The 17389-nt window shown below is 53.1% G+C and overlaps 1 protein-coding gene across 1 annotated transcript; it reads left to right on the forward strand.

Annotated features, from left to right (window-relative positions):
- The first annotated feature begins 210 nt into the window (after positions 1-210).
- Positions 211-16887, forward strand: Gys1 (glycogen synthase 1). Its single transcript, XM_051174160.1, has 16 exons — positions 211-520; positions 1847-2028; positions 3136-3327; positions 3936-4121; positions 4364-4508; positions 6370-6487; positions 7479-7599; positions 8045-8151; positions 9026-9085; positions 9173-9251; positions 11309-11422; positions 12147-12273; positions 13390-13485; positions 13570-13733; positions 15278-15358; positions 15464-16887. Exons 1-16 carry the CDS (start codon positions 403-405, stop codon positions 15788-15790), a joined length of 2217 nt encoding a protein of 738 aa, XP_051030117.1. The 5' UTR covers positions 211-402; the 3' UTR covers positions 15791-16887.
- Positions 16888-17389: the final 502 nt, after the last annotated feature.

Here is a 17389-nt window from a genome sequence, read left to right on the forward strand (position 1 = left end):
TCTATTCGCCAATTACTTCTGTGCTGCGCAGCATCCAAGCCTCGCCCCCTGCAGTTCCCGGGGAGGTTCGGGCTGGGAATCTGGATCCCACCCGCCAATAAGAAGACGCCGCAGTCCGTCCCCCAGATGCGGACCAATCGTGCTGGAGCAGCAGGGCGGGCAGTGCCTCCTGGCGGCCACAAGGCCTCACTGCAGCTGCCCGCCCGACTCAGCGTCGCCGCGCTGCCTACCTGAGTCGGAGCGCTCCGTGGCGGGGGTGCGGTCGTGCAATAGGAAGGGGAGCGCTTTGCAAGCTTCCCGTGGGACACCCGCTAACTCGGCGGGTCACCAAGTCTGGTGCAGTCCCAGCCGACCTCTCCGGTTTCCGTTTCTGGTGCTCCAAGCCCCCGGCTCGTAGCAGCCATGCCTCTCAGCCGCAGTCTGTCCATGTCCTCGCTTCCAGGACTGGAGGACTGGGAGGATGAGTTCGACCCGGAGAACACAGTGCTTTTCGAGGTGGCCTGGGAGGTGGCCAACAAGGGTGAGAGCGCCCGCCTCGGCCCCTTGACCGAGGAGGGCAGTCGACGATGGGGGCCCCAAACTGATTCATACGGGCACAGAGCTGCGTGGGGGATGGGGGGACGCTTGGGTCCTGTGAAAAGCGCCTGTGACTTCTGTGTCCTTGTGGAGGGGCAGGAGTAGGTCCTAGGCCCTGGGGGGGGGGGAGGAACGAGAGATTACTCTTAAGATAGTAGGAGGCTTCAGGTCCTGCGATGTAGGGAAGAGGGCACTCAGAGAAAAATTCCTGGGTCTTGGAGGGAGGTTCTCGAGGGCCGAGAGACTTGGGACCTGAAAGGGGAAGGCGCTGATGCGTCTGACCGGGGGTGGGGGTGGGGTGGGGTGGGGTGGGGTGGGGGACGACGACGACTGGAGCTTTGGGATCTGTGTTCCAGAGGATGTGGCTGTGGACTAGGAAGTCTGCTCCTAAAAGTTGGGATTCGTGGATTGTGAGGGAGCATGACGGACCTGACTAGTGTAAAGATAAGGGGGCGGGGGTAGAGACTCGAATTCTTAGGGCCAAGGTGGGAAACAGTTGCCCAGGCCTGAGCCGTGGCTTCCTGTCAGGAGGGAGAGGTGTCTGCCTGTAGTCCCATGACTTGCACACTGGAATGGGAACGCTCAGGGTTTGGGCCCCAGGACGGGAGGAACCCACAGCTCGCAGTTGAGTGTATGGGAGTCTAGGACCACCAGCTTCTTGCGCGTGGAGGGTAGGCTGGAACCCGCAGGAGCCGGGCTGCGTGGATCTGAGTGTTTCATTTTCTGGATCTTGTGGAAAAAAAAGACTGGGTTTCCTAGCATGGCAGATCAGGGCTGTGTACTGCCAGGGTACTGGTTTCAGATGGAAAAGCTGAGGACCCAGATTCCTAAAGTTGAGATGGGGTCACAGGAGGGCCAGGGCCTGTGTGCCTGTGCCCCAGCCCAGGGCCCCTGGAAGTGATGAATGTTAATCCCAGCTTCCCTTAGGTAACTGGGAAGCTGGGTGGGGCCATGTACCATTCTTCCCAGTGCATCTGAAAGTGGGAAGCACTAAACCTGGGTCTCCAACCTTTGTTCTTCCGGAGCCTAATCCCCTCAGACTAGGAGTGCTTCCTGTCCCAGGACCAGGACTCTACCTGGAGCCAGCTCCTCCCTCAGCACCTCATCTCAGTCCGCTCTCTCCAGTAGACCCAAGAAGGCTGCCCTCAAGCGGCTTTCCACGACCCAAGCCCCTAGCTCCTCTGACTCCCTGTCTGCGTCCCGTCCGTCCCTGTCGCAGAGCTGTGGACCAGTGGTGGAGCTGGCTGTCCGTTTGTGCTTTGACCCACAGTGGGTGGCATCTACACTGTGCTGCAGACGAAGGCGAAGGTGACAGGCGATGAATGGGGTGACAACTACTATCTGGTGGGACCCTACACGGAGCAGGGTGTGAGGACCCAGGTAGAGCTACTGGAGCCCCCGACTCCCGAGCTGAAGAGGACTCTGGATTCCATGAACAGCAAGGGCTGTAAGGTGGGACACAGCCCTACCAGGGCGCGGGGACACGGGCTGCCAGCAGGGGTCTGACAGGAGGCCTGGATACCAATGGGTAGTAGGTTCTCGGCAGACCTAGAGAAGAAAGTGATAGACAGGTGCGGGGTCAGGGGCAGAAGGCCGGCGGGTACCAGATGTCTGTGAAAGGCCAGGTGGATGGATTCGGATGTAAGCTGAGGTCCTCACACCCACAGGGTAGAAACAAGCTGGCGCTAGAAAGATAGCCAGAGCCAGGTGTCATGTGCACACCTGTGATTCCAGCATCTGGACCATAACAAGGTACTGCCTCAAAATAAATAAAACAAAATAAAGAACAATCGCCAGGCAGGGAAAAGATGGCATATTGATGAACAGAGGAGAGAGAGGGAGACAGAGTCTAAGATGAGCAGATCCAGGGGCCTAAGAGAGGAGAAAGGGGCGGGGCTCAGTGGTGAAGCCCTGGCCTAGAATCCCCAGTAGGGGGCCGGGGTTGAGGCTTGGTAGAGCCCCCGTTGAGTGTGGTTCCCTGTGTTCAGTCTTAACCACAGAGAGCTGTCAGTCAGTCTATGCACTTGGGAGGCGGAGGCAGAAGTCACAGCCAGACTAGGGGCCGGGAGAGACGAGCACAATCTGTGCTTGGGGTGGGCTCCAGCATCCAGGCCAGACCATGTCCCTACAGGACCCCAGAGCGGCCACATCCTTCCCCCAGGGCAGCTGTTCCTAATAATAGGCCCCTCCCAGCAAAAGGGCAGACAACAGCTGGGGGGGGGAGGGGTACCCCAGTGAAGCTCTGGCTGGGGCAGAGGACAGAGCATTTCCATCGGCTGGAGCAGCGGTCTACACCTGTAGCCCCAGGAGGAAAATGGCTAATGAGGACTGGAATAGGACATGGCGTTTCAGGAAAGCGCAGTTGTGGTTGTTAGACAGGACCTTGTTAGATTATAAAACAGGCCAACAGGCAGAGGAGAAGAATAGCAGGTGGCGGTTACAGGGGCCCAAATGAGGATCTGGGTGAGGGGAAGCGCGCTAGCTCAGTTACCAGGCATGAGCGGGCGAGGCTAGTGGCTGAGGCGAGCCTGTCCCGGCCTCCCTCTGCCTCTCTCCTAGGTGTATTTTGGACGTTGGTTGATCGAGGGGGGACCCCTAGTGGTGCTCCTGGATGTGGGGGCCTCAGCCTGGGCCCTGGAGCGTTGGAAGGGCGAGCTGTGGGACACCTGCAACATCGGGGTGCCCTGGTATGACCGTGAAGCCAATGATGCTGTCCTGTTTGGCTTCCTCACCACCTGGTTCCTGGGTGAGGTAGGCCCTACTACAGACCCCACCTCAGCCTCTCTACCCACGCCCGGGCCGTCCTGTCAGTAGCGAGCTGGGTCGCAGGGATTCTGGGAGTTCCTTTCTAGTTGATTGATAGCTAAGCACTGGAAGAGGACTCGATGCTTGTGCACTAGAGTTGGTTTCAGAACCAGGAATCTGCCCCCCCCCCACACACACATTCTATGGTTTTTAAAAATGTTAAGAAACTTAATTGTGATGCCCTAGGACAGACAGGAGCTACTGGATTCAAAGCAGTCTGGAAGTTTTGGTCCTGTTTTTTACTCATTAAAAAGTCCACTGCCGTTGATGACGTACCAAGTCTCCTGGGACTGCAAGCAGGACTTGGGGACGAGGACATGTTGGTCCTTTCAGTTCAGACTTAGCAGGATTCAGAGATTGGCAAACCAACCAATTCCCATCGACTTGTGGGGATAAGCCTGGCTGGTTGGCCTGCCGCAGGGTGTAGTAGCCTGTCTGTGGGGTTCTCCTGCTTTATATGTCACCTCTCGCCCGTTCCCACGTCCATGCTGGGGAGAGCTGGTTCCCTGTGTGACATGTGGTAACACAGTGACCCCGTCCTTATTGCCCCATAGTTCCTGGCCCAGAATGAAGAGAAGCCGTATGTGGTTGCCCACTTCCACGAATGGTTGGCAGGCATCGGTCTGTGTCTGTGCCGGGCCCGGCGCTTGCCAGTGGCGACCATCTTCACCACCCACGCCACGCTGCTGGGCCGTTACCTGTGTGCCGGTGCCGTGGACTTCTACAACAACCTGGAGAATGTGAGCTGGAAGCATGGGAGACATGCTTGGCATGGCAGCCCACAGCTCTGGCAGGGGACCACGCTCCTAAGAGTCCAGGCTCCCAGCCCTCACCCTTAGACACCGGGGCAGACCTTCCCTCAAACCCAAGAGAACAGCCCTATTCTCAGAGTTCGGCTGCCAGCCTCCCTCGGGAGGGACCCTAATCCAGACCTGAGTCTGACCCCAGGCCTCGGCCCCTGACTTCCCTCCCTCCTGCCCAGTTCAATGTGGACAAGGAAGCTGGTGAGAGGCAGATCTATCATCGCTACTGCATGGAGCGAGCAGCTGCCCACTGTGCTCATGTCTTCACCACTGTGTCCCAGATCACCGCCATTGAGGCTCAGCACCTCCTCAAGAGGAAGCCAGGTAGAGTCTGAGCTGTGGGCCCCACATGTGGATGAGATAAGACACTATGCTGGGCCCCACATCGGTTTTATTTTACCACAGGGAATAGATCATCGACTTGGGAAGTCCTGGGTTGAGATGGTAACTTGTAAATGAAGCTGGCCGACTGTATCCCGAGGACCAATAGGAGCTATAGCTTCTTTTACTGTAATTTTTGAAAGGGATGCAAATACAGTAGCTTTGTTTTTGAATAAAGTAAGGTTACGACTAGGTTCGCTCACCCTGCCCCATGTGCTCCTAAACTTTGCCCTACATCCTAATATGGGTTGTAATTTTTTGTTGATTTGGGGTGTGTGTGTGTGTGTGTGTGTGTGTGTGTGTGTGTGTGTGTGTGATACACACCGGTTTATATTTCTGTGCATGTGTGTGGAGACCAGAAGAGAGTGTCAGGTGTCCTCTCTGTGACTACCCTATTTTTTAGAGGTTTATGTTATTTATTTATGTATATGTGGTATGTGTGTGTGTCCTTGTGAGTGGGTATGTGCACCAGGTGTGTGTGTGCACACGCGCGTGTGAGTGTGTGCATGTGTGTGCGTGTGCACGTGTGAATGCATGTGTGTGAGTGCGTGTGCATGTGTGCGCGAGTGAATGTGTGTGTGTGCGCGTGCGTGAGTGTGTGCGCGTTCACAGAGGGTAGAAGATGCAGTTAGAGGCAGCGTTAACCCCTGGAGTAGGTGATGGAAGGGCGGTCAGCTGGCTTGGCTGTGGAGCCATTTCTCCGACCTAACACCTTTTACAGTCAGGGTCCCTCACTGAACCTGGAGTCTGCTGTTTGCGGAGGCTATTTAAGCTCCCAGAATGCACCTGCCTTCCCCTACCTGCAGTGCTGGGGTTACCCGCACACTTAACCATGCCCAGCTCCCATGGCATGCTGTAGACCTTCTTTATAAAATCGAAAGTTAGTGTGTTCATAAGCTAACTCTCAGTACCTCAGCTCCTGCACACCGGTGACTGTGGGGGAATCTGGGGCGCAGCCTCCCTCCCGCTTGGAAACGGGAGCCACTGCTCCATTCCTCCCACTGGCCCTCCTCTCCTTTGTTTTCCTTTGGAGCCAAGGTCTCACTGTATACTCTGGGATACTCTTTTTTCTTCTTCTTCTTGGAAACAGGGTTTCTCTGTAGCTCTGGCTGTCCTGGCTCTGTAGACCAGGCTGGCCTCGAACGCACCGAGATCCGCCTGCCTCTGCCTCCTGAGTGCTGGGATCAAAGGCGTGCGCCACCACCGCTGGGCCTCTGGGGCAGTCATAAACTGAGGGTTCAGTTACTAAAGCACCTCAGCTGCACAGTGTTGCCAGTATTAGTTGCTCCAGCACGCTTGGCCCCGATGCAGTATTTGTCTTCATTCTTCTTGGGGCTCAACCATCTCCTCCCCTCATAACATTCTAAGAAAGGGTTATTTGTTTTTTACTTGCATGTTTGTGTGTGTTTGCCCGAGTGTATGAACATTGATCGTTCCTCTGGAGGACCCAGGTTCAATCCCTGGGACCCACATGGTGGCTCACACCATCTGTAACTCCAGTTCCAGGGGATCTGACGCCCTCTTGTGGCCTCCACAAGCAACACACACACACACACACACACACACACACACACACACACACACACGGTACACAGACATACATACAGGCAAAACACCTGGACATATCAAATTCAAATAAAAAGAATAAATCTAAAAATGAATAAGAAGTAAAGAAGGGTCAAGTAGCAGCGTTGCATCAGTCACGTGGAGCTGAGTTGTGACAGGAGAGTCACTTTCCCTTCCTTTAGTCGGCAATCAATGACCGAATGAAGAAATGAAATGCAACCTTCTCCCGCAATCCTAGATATTGTGACCCCTAATGGGCTGAATGTGAAGAAGTTCTCTGCTATGCATGAATTCCAGAATCTTCATGCTCAGAGCAAAGCTCGAATCCAGGAGTTTGTGCGTGGCCATTTTTATGGGTATGTGAGCCAGCGGCTGCGGGGTGGAGATTGCTGGGTCTGGTGGAGGCGGGCTGGTCAGGACCCCTAGCCCTGAGCAAAGGCGACTCCCACGCCTCAGGGAGAGGGCGAAGGTTTGGGTCCCTCGGTCCTTGGGTCCAGGACAGCAGTTGCGTCCTCACACCTAGAGCTCTGAGGTGGGTAGTGGAGTAAATACCCATCTAAGGAGAAAACCCTACAGCCCGCATGTCCCCTCTTCTCTGTGCAATGTAAAAAATGCTTTCGCCCTAGAGTACGACCTTTTCTTTCTTTCTTTCTTTCTTTTCTTTAATCTCAAAGCCCCACATACGTCAAAGCCATTTCCATTTTTCCATTCACATGTTTTTGGCTGCTGGTGTGAGAGGAGATGAAAATTTAATTGCCACCTTAAAGTCAGTAGGGTTGTGAAATGGTTTTTTGTTTTTTTATTTGTTTATTTATTTTTTATTTTACATATTGATCCCAGTTCCCTCTCCCTCCCTCCCTCTTACCCTCTCTGCCCCCCACATGCACCCTGACCACCCTCCCCTCCCATCCCCCACCCCCATTCCACATGTAGGGCAATGCCATCCAGGTGGGGTCATGTAGATCTGTCACGTCATGTGAAGTAGGGACTAGAACTTCTCTCCTGTCTCTAGGTTAAGGGAGTGTCCCTCCATGGGGGATGTGTTCGCAAAGTCCTTTTATGCACCAGGGATACATCCTGGCTCCACTGTCTGAGGTCCCTTAGACTGCTCAGTCCTTCTGGCTGAGACCCATGTTCAGGGGGCCTGAGTCAGTCCCATGCTGGCTTCCCAGCTATCAGTATGGGGGCCCGTTAGCTCCTCCTTGTTCAGGTCAGCTGTCTCTATGTGTTTCTGCAGCCTGGTCTTGTCCTCTCCCTCTGCATCTGGATTCCAGTTCGACTCAGTGTTTAGTTGTGGGTGTTTGGGACTGGGAGCTGGGGTCTTACTCTTTTCTGTGGCTTGTTTAGACACCTGGACTTCAACTTAGACAAGACTTTGTATTTCTTTATTGCTGGCCGCTACGAGTTCTCCAACAAGGGAGCTGATGTGTTCCTGGAAGCCTTGGCCCGGCTGAACTATCTGCTCAGAGTAAGGCCTGGTCCGTGAGGGGAGCCAGAGGAGGCAATGTGTATATAGCCAGGGAGAACAGAGACCTGCAAGGTGGTTATGGAAACTCTTGGGTAGGAGCAGAGCGTAGAGACCCAGAAAGATCAGAAGTCAGGGTTAGTGGTTTGTGCCTATTATCCCGGTGCTGGGGATGGTGGAGGTTGGGGGCTGAAGCAGGGATCAAACGTTCAAGGTCAACTTTTATTTACAGAGCGAGTTTAAGATCAGCCTGGACGATTTTGAGACCCTGTATCAAAATAAAAACAGGGCTGGGGGTGTGGCTCAGTGGTAGAGTCCCTATCTATTCAGGAGACTTTGATTTTAATCTCCTATATTATAAAAAAAGAAAACCACAAGTCCCATCATTCCTAGCAGCGATGGCATGGTTGAGCCCAGCGCCCTGACGTCCCTCTGCTTCTCGGCCCAGGTGAACGGCAGTGAGCAAACAGTTGTTGCGTTCTTCATCATGCCGGCGCGGACCAACAACTTCAACGTGGAAACCCTGAAGGGCCAAGCCGTGCGCAAGCAGCTATGGTCAGCAGTCTTGCAGACCCCGTGTGTCCATGCCTACTGTGTCCATGGCCCTCTGTGGCTATCTCTGACATGGTCAGGATGCCACACCCATTCCTAATGAAGTCACGTGGCCTGGCTGGACAAGTGTGAGCACGTAATGAGGGCAGGTGGTCCACGGGAAAGTGTCTGCCCTGGCACCCACTGTGGCCTTCCTTGGTATACAGCCGAACTCACTGAGCCTATTTCCTACTCTTTGCAACCCGTGCATTCCTTGTCCACCAGTCCCATGTGGTGGGCACTTGGAAGGGAGGCAGGAGGGTCAGAGGTTCAAGGTCATACTAGGCAGCATACTGAGGCCAGGCTTCCAGGGCATGGGGTGGGACAGATAGAGGGAGAGGGGGGAAAGAGGAGAGGGACCCAGTGTGGCTGGACCAGCATGTCCTGGGGAGGGTGTGGGCTGCATCCCTGGGAAGAGCGTAAGTCATGAGACGGTAGGGTGATAGTCTTTCCGAACTTGTGTGCCAGGACGTTCCTCTCTGCGAATGTTATTCCTCTTGTTTATAAAGCAGGGCCCAGCATCACTGTCCAAGATTCATCCAAACCCTAATAATAGCTGACATTTCTGGAAGGCTCTGTGGCCAGGCTTTCTCCTGACCTCTCAGGCTCTCTGCGACTCCTGAGGTTGAGTCTATTTTTACTCATCTCATAGATGAGTCACTGAAGTCACGGAGGAGAAGACCACCTGTCCACCGTCACCCATCTCAAGGAGCGCAAGCCTTCTTCAGTCAGTCCCCAGCCTCCAGTTAGAAGTCCCCAAGGGATGGTTTCTCTGTTGCCCCCAAAGCCTGACAAGTGGTAGCTGGTGTGTCTGTGATATTTTCTCTCTGCCTTCCAGGGACACAGCCAATACAGTTAAGGAGAAGTTCGGGAGGAAGCTCTACGAATCTTTACTAGTGTGAGTGGCCAGCCCTGGCTCTCTTCCCGTCTGTAGACTAACCTGTCCCATTACTTCATTTCCAAATGCCTGCCCCTCCCCTTGCAGGGGGAGCCTCCCAGACATGAACAAGATGCTGGACAAGGAAGACTTCACCATGATGAAGAGAGCCATCTTTGCTACTCAGGTACGGTCTGCACCCTGAGGAGAATGCTGGCCGTTGCCAGCGTTTCCTAAGCCTCTTGTCCCAAAGGGTTCTGTTCTCTTGGGTGGACTTTTGAGATCCAGGGAAATGTCAATGTAAAAACACAACTTCCACCCCGAAAGGGATAGGAGCGTGAGTGCTTATTCAGGTCGGTGTCGGTGGTGACGCATGCTTTTAATCCCGGCACTCAGGAGGCAGAGGCAGGAGGATCTCTGAGTTTGAGGCCAGCCTGGTCTACAGAGTGAGTTCTAGGACAGCCAGGGCTACACAGAGAAATCCCGTCTCAAAAAACCAAAGAGAGAGAAATGGGGGGAAAGGGAGGGAGGGAGACGGAGAGAGAGAGAGAGAGAGAGAGAGAGAGAGAGAGAGAGAGAGAGAGAGGAAAGGAAGACAGGGAGAGAGAGAGGAGAGAGGAAGACAGAGAGACAGAGGGGGAGGAGGAGAGGGAGACAGACAGAGAGACAGAGGGGGAGAAGGAGAGGGAGACAGACAGAGAGACAGAGAGAGAGAGAGGAGAGGGAGACAGAGAGAGAGAGGGAGGAGAAGGAGACAGATACAGAGAGACAGAGAGAGTGTGTGTGTGTTTATTGTGGAGCAAAGTATGGCCATGGATCTGGAACAGAGATTCAGGTCACCTGGAACACCATGTTCCAACATAGTAACAGTGTTTTGTAATTTTATGATAACGGAACAAAGAAAGAAATCACATAAGGTCTTTTAAAAATACATTGGTGGAGACATCAGGTGAGGAGGATACATCAAAGGGAGGGAAATCTCAGCTACAGACCTAGGATGCTGTCCGAATGCATTTCTAATCGATGACAACTAGGGTTTCCAGAAGTTAAAACATCCCCAAAGATTTCACCTGGTAGTCATGGCTCTTATTGGATCAGAGACAGACGGCAAGGAGTTACTTTTTAGTGGGTTGAAATAGTCCAAGGTAAATTTTTAGTGGTGGTGCTGGTGGTAATTTTTGTTTTGTTTTTAAAGATAAGTTTACTCTGCTTGGCCCGGGCTGTCCTGGATCTGTCTGTAGACCAGGCTGGCTTCTAACTGAGAGATCCACCTGCCTCTGCCTTTGGAGTGCTGGGATTACAGGCGTGCATCACCTAGCCCAGCTCTGTGGCTGTGTCTTGATTCCCACAGAACCCTCTGATTCCTGATGTTGGAATTAAGTGGATGGGTGATATGGCCCACAAAATGAGAACTACATTTTGCGATTTATTGACTGACTTCCTTTGCCCCTGAGGCTTCTGGGAATAGAGTTCTTTCATTTCCAGAGGGTCAAGGGACTTTGGTGCCTATGGTCCACATTGGTGAGGCTGAGTTTTGGAGTCTAGACAGCTAATATGCACTAATGAGGTAGGATGTGCTTTTGGATAAAATATTCCTGAAGCGAGGCAGCTGCTTCATTCATGAATAATGCTTACATGGGGCTGCTAGGAGTTGTAGATTTTGGCCCTTTATACTGCCAATGTGTGTGTGATGCAAAGAACTCTTCAGGATCTAAGACTTCCTGTCAGTCTATCTTTGTGTTGAAGCTCCTGGTGGGAGGAATATGAAAACTACAACATCCAGCTGCCCTTAGAGCTTGCTGTCGAATGGACATAACTGTCTCCTTGCCTGGGGGCATTTACATTTCCTTTAGGACTCCTTTGGGGGGCACCGGGGGCAGAGTCGGCGTTCTGCTGCCATTCCGGTTTATGTTACATGGTTACCATCAACTGAAAGGACAGTGAAATCATATGGTTGCTTCCATCTTAGTGAGGTTCCTTGGGGTTTCTAGAAGGACAGGCAGGCGTATAGAACAAAATACAGACACTTCCTCATAATCTGTAGAGTACCTTAACACCAGCTCTGCCTCGAGTTAGCTGGGATTTCCTGTTACTGTTTTGTTTTTGCTCATGGGTGCCAGTCTTGAACTTGTGGTCCTCTGTTGGGGGCTTCTTCAGCTCCCGGGTCACCACAGCCCATGAGCAAGTACCAAACTGCCTGTCCCTCTCCTGACCCAACCCCCACCGCATTTGTGGTCTCTGCAGCGGCAATCTTTCCCCCCTGTGTGCACCCACAACATGCTGGACGACTCCTCAGACCCCATCCTGACCACCATTCGCCGAATTGGCCTTTTCAACAGTAGTACTGACCGTGTGAAGGTGAGAGCTGGCCGTGGTGGCTTGGGTGTGGCAGGGGGGAAGGGTAGTCCTTGGGCATCACAATTTATCCGTAATTTATTCACCATGACCAAGACAACTCTTTGGTTTTTTTTTTTTTTTTTCAAGACATGGTTTCTCTGTAGCTTTGGAGCCTGTCCTGGTACTCACTCTGAAGGCCAGGCTGGCCTTGAACTCATGAAGAACTTCCTGCCTCTGCCTCCTGAGTGCTGGGATGAGGGGTGTACGCCACCACCGCCCAGCCGACTGTGACAACTCTTATAAAAAAAACCAAAACCATTTACTTGGGGCAGCTTACAGTTCTGAGGTTTAGTCCACTATCTTCATGGAGGGAAGTGTGGCAGCTTGCAGGCAGACATGGTGCTGGAGAGGCAGCAGAGCGTTCTACATCGTGATCTGCAGGCAGCAGGAAGAGACAGTAGCCACTGGTCCTGGCTTGGCCTTCTGAGACTCAGAGCCCACCCCAGTGACACACTTCCTACAAGACCACAGCTACTTTAACACATCTCCTAATTTGTCCGTCCCTGGGCCTATGGGGCCATTTTTATTCACTCTACCACATGCACTATTGAGAAAGAACCCTTCTGAGGCCAGCTGAAGCCTTTGGCTAGTTGTCTGCTTTGCTGTGTATGTTTAGAGTAATGTGCCCTCTCTGGGCTCCGCTGGGTGGTTAGGAAGTAGCTGAGCTCTTCTCTTCCATCGGCAGGTGATTTTTCACCCAGAATTCCTCTCCTCCACAAGCCCTCTACTCCCGGTGGACTATGAAGAGTTTGTCCGTGGCTGTCACCTTGGGGTCTTCCCCTCCTACTATGAGCCCTGGGGCTACACGCCTGGTGAGTGCAGGAAGTGAGGGGTGGCAGAGGGCGGGGCTCTTGTTCAGCCCTGGGATGAACCTGCAACGTGGCTCCTCAGTTTAGGGATGGCGGTAAGAACCCATTCTGTTCCAGAGTACATTTTTGTGACACAGAAGTCTACAGGGCCCAGAACTAGAAGACTGGAGTTAATTTTCAATGTTTGCTACTGATAACCCCGTCTCCAGTTCCCCAGTGTGAACAAGACGGTTCCCAGTGCCTCTCAGACTTGCTATATAGCCAAGATTGGTCTTGAACTCCTGATCTTCTGGCTTCTACATCCAGAGTGCTGGGATGACAAGTCTGTACCACTACGGCCCGTGTGTACGGTCAAACCTAGGGTGCTCTCCAGGCAAACTTCAGGCTCCACAGTAAAACCCTCAGAAGCAAACCACTACCTAGCAACTAACATGTGTGCCTGTGATGCTAATTAATGGGATGCAGAGGCAGGAGGATTAGGAGTTCAAGGTCATCCTTGGCTACCTAATCAGTTCAGGGCTGTCGGGTTACATGAGACCCTATTTCAAACAACAGGGGCTGGAGAGATGGAACACTGACCGATCCAGGCGGTGGCGGCACACGCCTATAATCCCAGCACTCAGGAGGCAGAGACAGGCAGATCTCTGTGAGTTTGAGGCCAGCCTGGTCTACAAAGTGAGTTCCAGGATAGCCTACATCATGAGATTCAATTCCTAGCGCCCGCATGGCTGCTAACTCTAGTTCCAGGGATCCAACACTTTCTTTTGGCCTCTGCAGACACTGCGTGCCTGTGGGCAAAACACCCATACACATAAAAAATAAAAGTAAATAAATCTCAAAAACCAGTAACACCAAATATCTTAATGTGGTGATGGTTAAGTAAAGTTCTTTATGTGATCCCAACATTAGTTAGCGTTCCATAAATAAGTGCCTTCTTCATCACGGACTTTTTCTTAGCTTCCCTTCCTAGAAATGGGGGGGGCCCTCCGCACCCTTGCTTACAGGTGCAGCGGGGGTGCACTTGGCTCAGTTGCCAGCAGGTGGCAGTGTAGAGGCACCTCTTGCGGAGCAGGCTGGAGAAACCTGTTGAGTATGCAGTTCCTACTCTTGGCCTTACAGCGGAGTGTACCGTCATGGGCATCCCCAGCATTTCCACCAACCTCTCAGGCTTCGGCTGCTTTATGGAAGAACACATCGCAGATCCCTCAGCTTATGGTCAGTGCAAAAGAAGGGCAGCATGAGGTCCTGGCCCAATTCAGACTTTCCCCCCCTAACAAGCCCTGATCCCTGCTTCTGTAGGCATTTACATTCTGGATCGGAGGTTCCGCAGCCTGGATGATTCGTGCTCGCAGCTCACCTCCTTCCTCTACAGCTTCTGTCAGCAGAGCCGGCGACAGCGCATCATCCAGCGGAATCGCACAGAACGTCTGTCAGATCTGTTGGATTGGAAGTACCTAGGCCGGGTATGACCGACTTCCCTTTCCTTAGCCTCCTCTGGTTCTGCAGCCTTAAAAGGCTGAAGATGGACGGGTGTGGTAGCAGCGCATGCATTTAATCCCGGCAGTCTGGAGGCCGAGGCAGATGGATCTCTGTGAGTTCAAGACCGGCCTGGTCTATAGAGCGAGTTCCAGGACAGCCACAGCTACACAGGGAAGCCCTGTCTCAAAACCCCAAAACAAAGAGGCCAGAGATAGGGAAGGGTCTCCTGCTTATAATAATTGCTGTCTCTTTAAGAAATTAATGAGGGGGGGGCTGGAGAGATGGCTCAGTGGTTAAGAGCACTGGCTGCTCTTCCAGAGGATCCAGGTTCACTCAACGCTGTCTGTAACTCAACTTCTAGGGAATCCAACTCTCTCATACAGACATACATGCAGGCAAAACACTAATGCAATATACATATATGCATATGTATAGTGTGTGTGTGTGTGTGTGTGTGTGTGTGTGTGTGTGTATGTACATATACTCACACCTTAAATAATAAATCTTAAAAAGGAACACTTGAGGCATGACACCTGGAATAGTCCTCTGGTCTCTGTATGTAGGCACACACACACACACACACACACATTCATACATACACATGCATGAAAGGAAAAGAAAGTCAGGCATAGGGGCTAGAGAAATGGCGCAGAGCACTGGCTGCTTTTCCAAAGGTCCTGAGTTCAATTCCCAGCATCCACATGGTGGTTCACAACCATCCATAATGAGATCTGGCGCCCCCTTCTGGCCTGCAGGCAGAATACATGCAGGTTGACCACTGTATAGTTAATAAATCTTAACAGAAAGCCAGGTGTAGTAATGAACGCCTTCAATTAAAGCACTTGGAGGCAGAGGTAGGTGGCTCCGTGTCTTCACAGAGCCAGCCTGGCCTACATAGCCAGTTCTAATAAAGCCAGGGCTACACTGAGAGATCCTCCCTCAAAAAACCAAAACGGGAAAACAAAAAACCAGAACTAGCATCTGGCCAGAGTCCTCTTCATTTGCATGTAGTGTGGCCAGAACAGTATTGATGAGAGGACACATCTGCCCTCTGGTAAGATGTGACTGGAGGATTGTCCATGCCTAGCCCGGATGGAATATTTGCATTTACGTAAGGACCTTTCACAGGAGAGATGCGGTAAGTTTGCCCAGTGTGCTCCTTTGCCTAAAGGCGAGCGGATGGAGCCTGGCTGGACGGTGAGGCAGGAGGACATTGCTGTCTGTGTGCTGCCCTGGGCTAATTACCAAGTGGAATTTGCTGCAGAGCCCTTGCCTGGAGTCCACCGTTGACAGCAGTGGAGTTGTAGACCCTTACCTCGAATCTACTAGAGGAGGCACAGCATGGAGACCGTGCCTCACACCTGGGAGGCAGAGACAGGTGGATCTCTGAATTGGCAGGACTGCCAGATCTACACAGAGAAACCCCGTCTCAAAAAACAAAACCAAACAAAGGAAGTGTCAGAGATTTATTGACCAGTAGCTGGAGTTTAGCCTGTCCTTGACACGTTTTGCCTTCCTTTCTGCCCAGTATTACATGTCTGCACGTCACATGGCTCTTGCCAAGGCCTTTCCGGATCATTTCACCTATGAGCCCCATGAGGTTGATGCGGTAAGTGGCGTGGGGGCCAGTGCGGGCCAGGGACTGGCTGGGCAGGGACTGGGCTTAGTGGGTGACTAGGGACTCACCGTGTTTGCGCCTGCTCTGGGTATGCAGACCCAGGGGTACCGTTACCCACGGCCAGCCTCCGTGCCGCCATCGCCCTCACTGTCTCGGCACTCCAGCCCACACCAGAGCGAGGATGAGGAGGAGTCCCGGGACGGACCCCTGGGGGGAGACAGTGAGCGGTATGATGAAGAAGAGGAGGCTGCCAAGGACCGCCGCAACATCCGAGCGCCAGAGTGGCCACGCCGGGCCTCCTGCTCCTCCTCCACAGGCGGAAGCAAGAGGAGCAACTCGGTGGACACTGGACCCTCCAGCTCACTCAGCACGCCCACTGAGCCCCTGAGCCCCACCAGTTCCCTGGGCGACGAGCGCAACTGAGCCCCTCCACCCCACTCCTGGCCTGTCCTGTGTCCCGCCTGCAGAGGGAGGGTGCCTGAACCCCACTCCAGATGCTGAGAGGGTCTCTTAGCCAGTGTGGTCCATAACCCAACCTGTCCCAGACACTCCAGCCCTCTGGTTCCAGTCTTGGAGCCTCACACTCCTCACCGCTGTGCCTTTCTTGGATGGCAAATTCAGTTTTTGTGCTCCTGTCTGGAGTCTCCACGCTTAGCCTGGGTCCCCGAAGCTAGGAATCTGCCTTTTCTCTTCAGTGTCAGACGGTTTACAGAGTATGCAATGTGCAGGCCTGTCCCCAGGACCTCCTGTTAAAATCTGTGTGACCTCCCTGCAGCTGGGACACCTCAGGGATTAACAGTTGAATACCGGGCTGGAAAGGGAGTTCAGCTGTCAGAGTCCTTGCCTGGCGTGCGGAAGCCCTGGGATCTAGCTCTAGCACCTCGTGAACATGGTGTGGTGCACATCTGTAATTCTGACCGAAGTGTAAGGGTCAGGAGTTTAAGGTCGTCTGCTGCATAGGGACGTAGTTCACAGGCAGGCTGGGCAACAGAGAGGTGGTCTCAAAGACTACGACAAAACAATGCAAAGGTCCTCCATTTCAACCCTCAGCTGGGATGCCAGGACAGGCCGCAAGCCTCCCTGCGTGTCATGTTCATTTCCTCGAGGGAGCACGGGGTTTGAACCGGTCACCTTTCTGCCTTCTGGACCAGAGCTTATTCTTCCCCTGGGTCCAGTGTCCCCTCCTGGAAATGCCTCCCTTGAGGACAGAATGGCCATCAATCCACTCAACCCACTGTGAAGCCACTGGCTCCCAGTGGCCCAATCAGGAGTCACTGTGCTGCACCCGCCCTCCTTCCTGATCTGGAACCAAGCCCACTGGCTTCTCGAAGCCTCAAGTGTACCTCAAGGCCTTTCTGCCTGCAAGCTTCGTCCTGCTCCTGCTTCAGTGGATGGGCAGGCCCCTCACAGGCTTGGTGGTTTGCATTTGGAGGGGGAGGGCAGGAGGTGTGTGATTGGAGTGTGTCAGATGAAAAAATATACCTGTATTTAACAGTTGCCAGTATAGCTAGACATGAACTTGTGTGTGGTTGGTCTCTGTCCTTCCTTCCCCGAGTCTCTAAGTCTCTATTCTCTCTGTGGCTTTCAAGGCTGTCCTGGAAGTAGACCAGGCTGGTCTTGAACACAGAGATAACCTGCCTCTGCCTCTGGAGCGCTAGGATTAAAGGCGTGCTCCCACCACCCGGCCCCCAAGTCTCTGGTCTTACATTTAGTTTTTATAGGTAGGATTTTGCCACATACCCCAGGGCAGCTCAAATTCTTAACAGTCCTGCCTGCAGGAGTCCCAGCTTCCTGGTTTTAGGCCTACTCTTGCCTGCTCCATGGTGTTTCCAGTGCTGCTCTGGGGTAGAAAATGGCTGAAATGGAAGATGCACAGGTGCACACAGAAAAGGGCCTAAAGGCGAAAGCCTACCTTGAGTTCTTCCGGTCAGTTCTTCCGAGCAGCTTAAGGGTGTGGTTAAACAGTTTGTCAGCCAACAAGAGGACCTGGGTTCTAACCCCAGGACTGTGGCCAAAACCTTA

Source organism: Phodopus roborovskii, unplaced genomic scaffold (assembly GCF_943737965.1).
Source record: "Phodopus roborovskii unplaced genomic scaffold, PHOROB, whole genome shotgun sequence".
NCBI lineage: Eukaryota > Metazoa > Chordata > Mammalia > Rodentia > Cricetidae > Phodopus > Phodopus roborovskii.

Bases quoted from the DNA above. Each gene is read 5' to 3' on its own strand.
- Gys1 (XM_051174160.1), top strand. From the start codon at position 403: ATGCCTCTCAGCCGCAGTCTGTCCATGTCCTCGCTTCCAGGACTGGAG. The intron at 4,509-6,369 runs GTAGAGTCTGAG...CCGCAATCCTAG, and splicing joins CCTCCTCAAGAGGAAGCCAG to ATATTGTGACCCCTAATGGG. The intron at 13,734-15,277 runs GTATGACCGACT...CTTTCTGCCCAG, and splicing joins ATTGGAAGTACCTAGGCCGG to TATTACATGTCTGCACGTCA.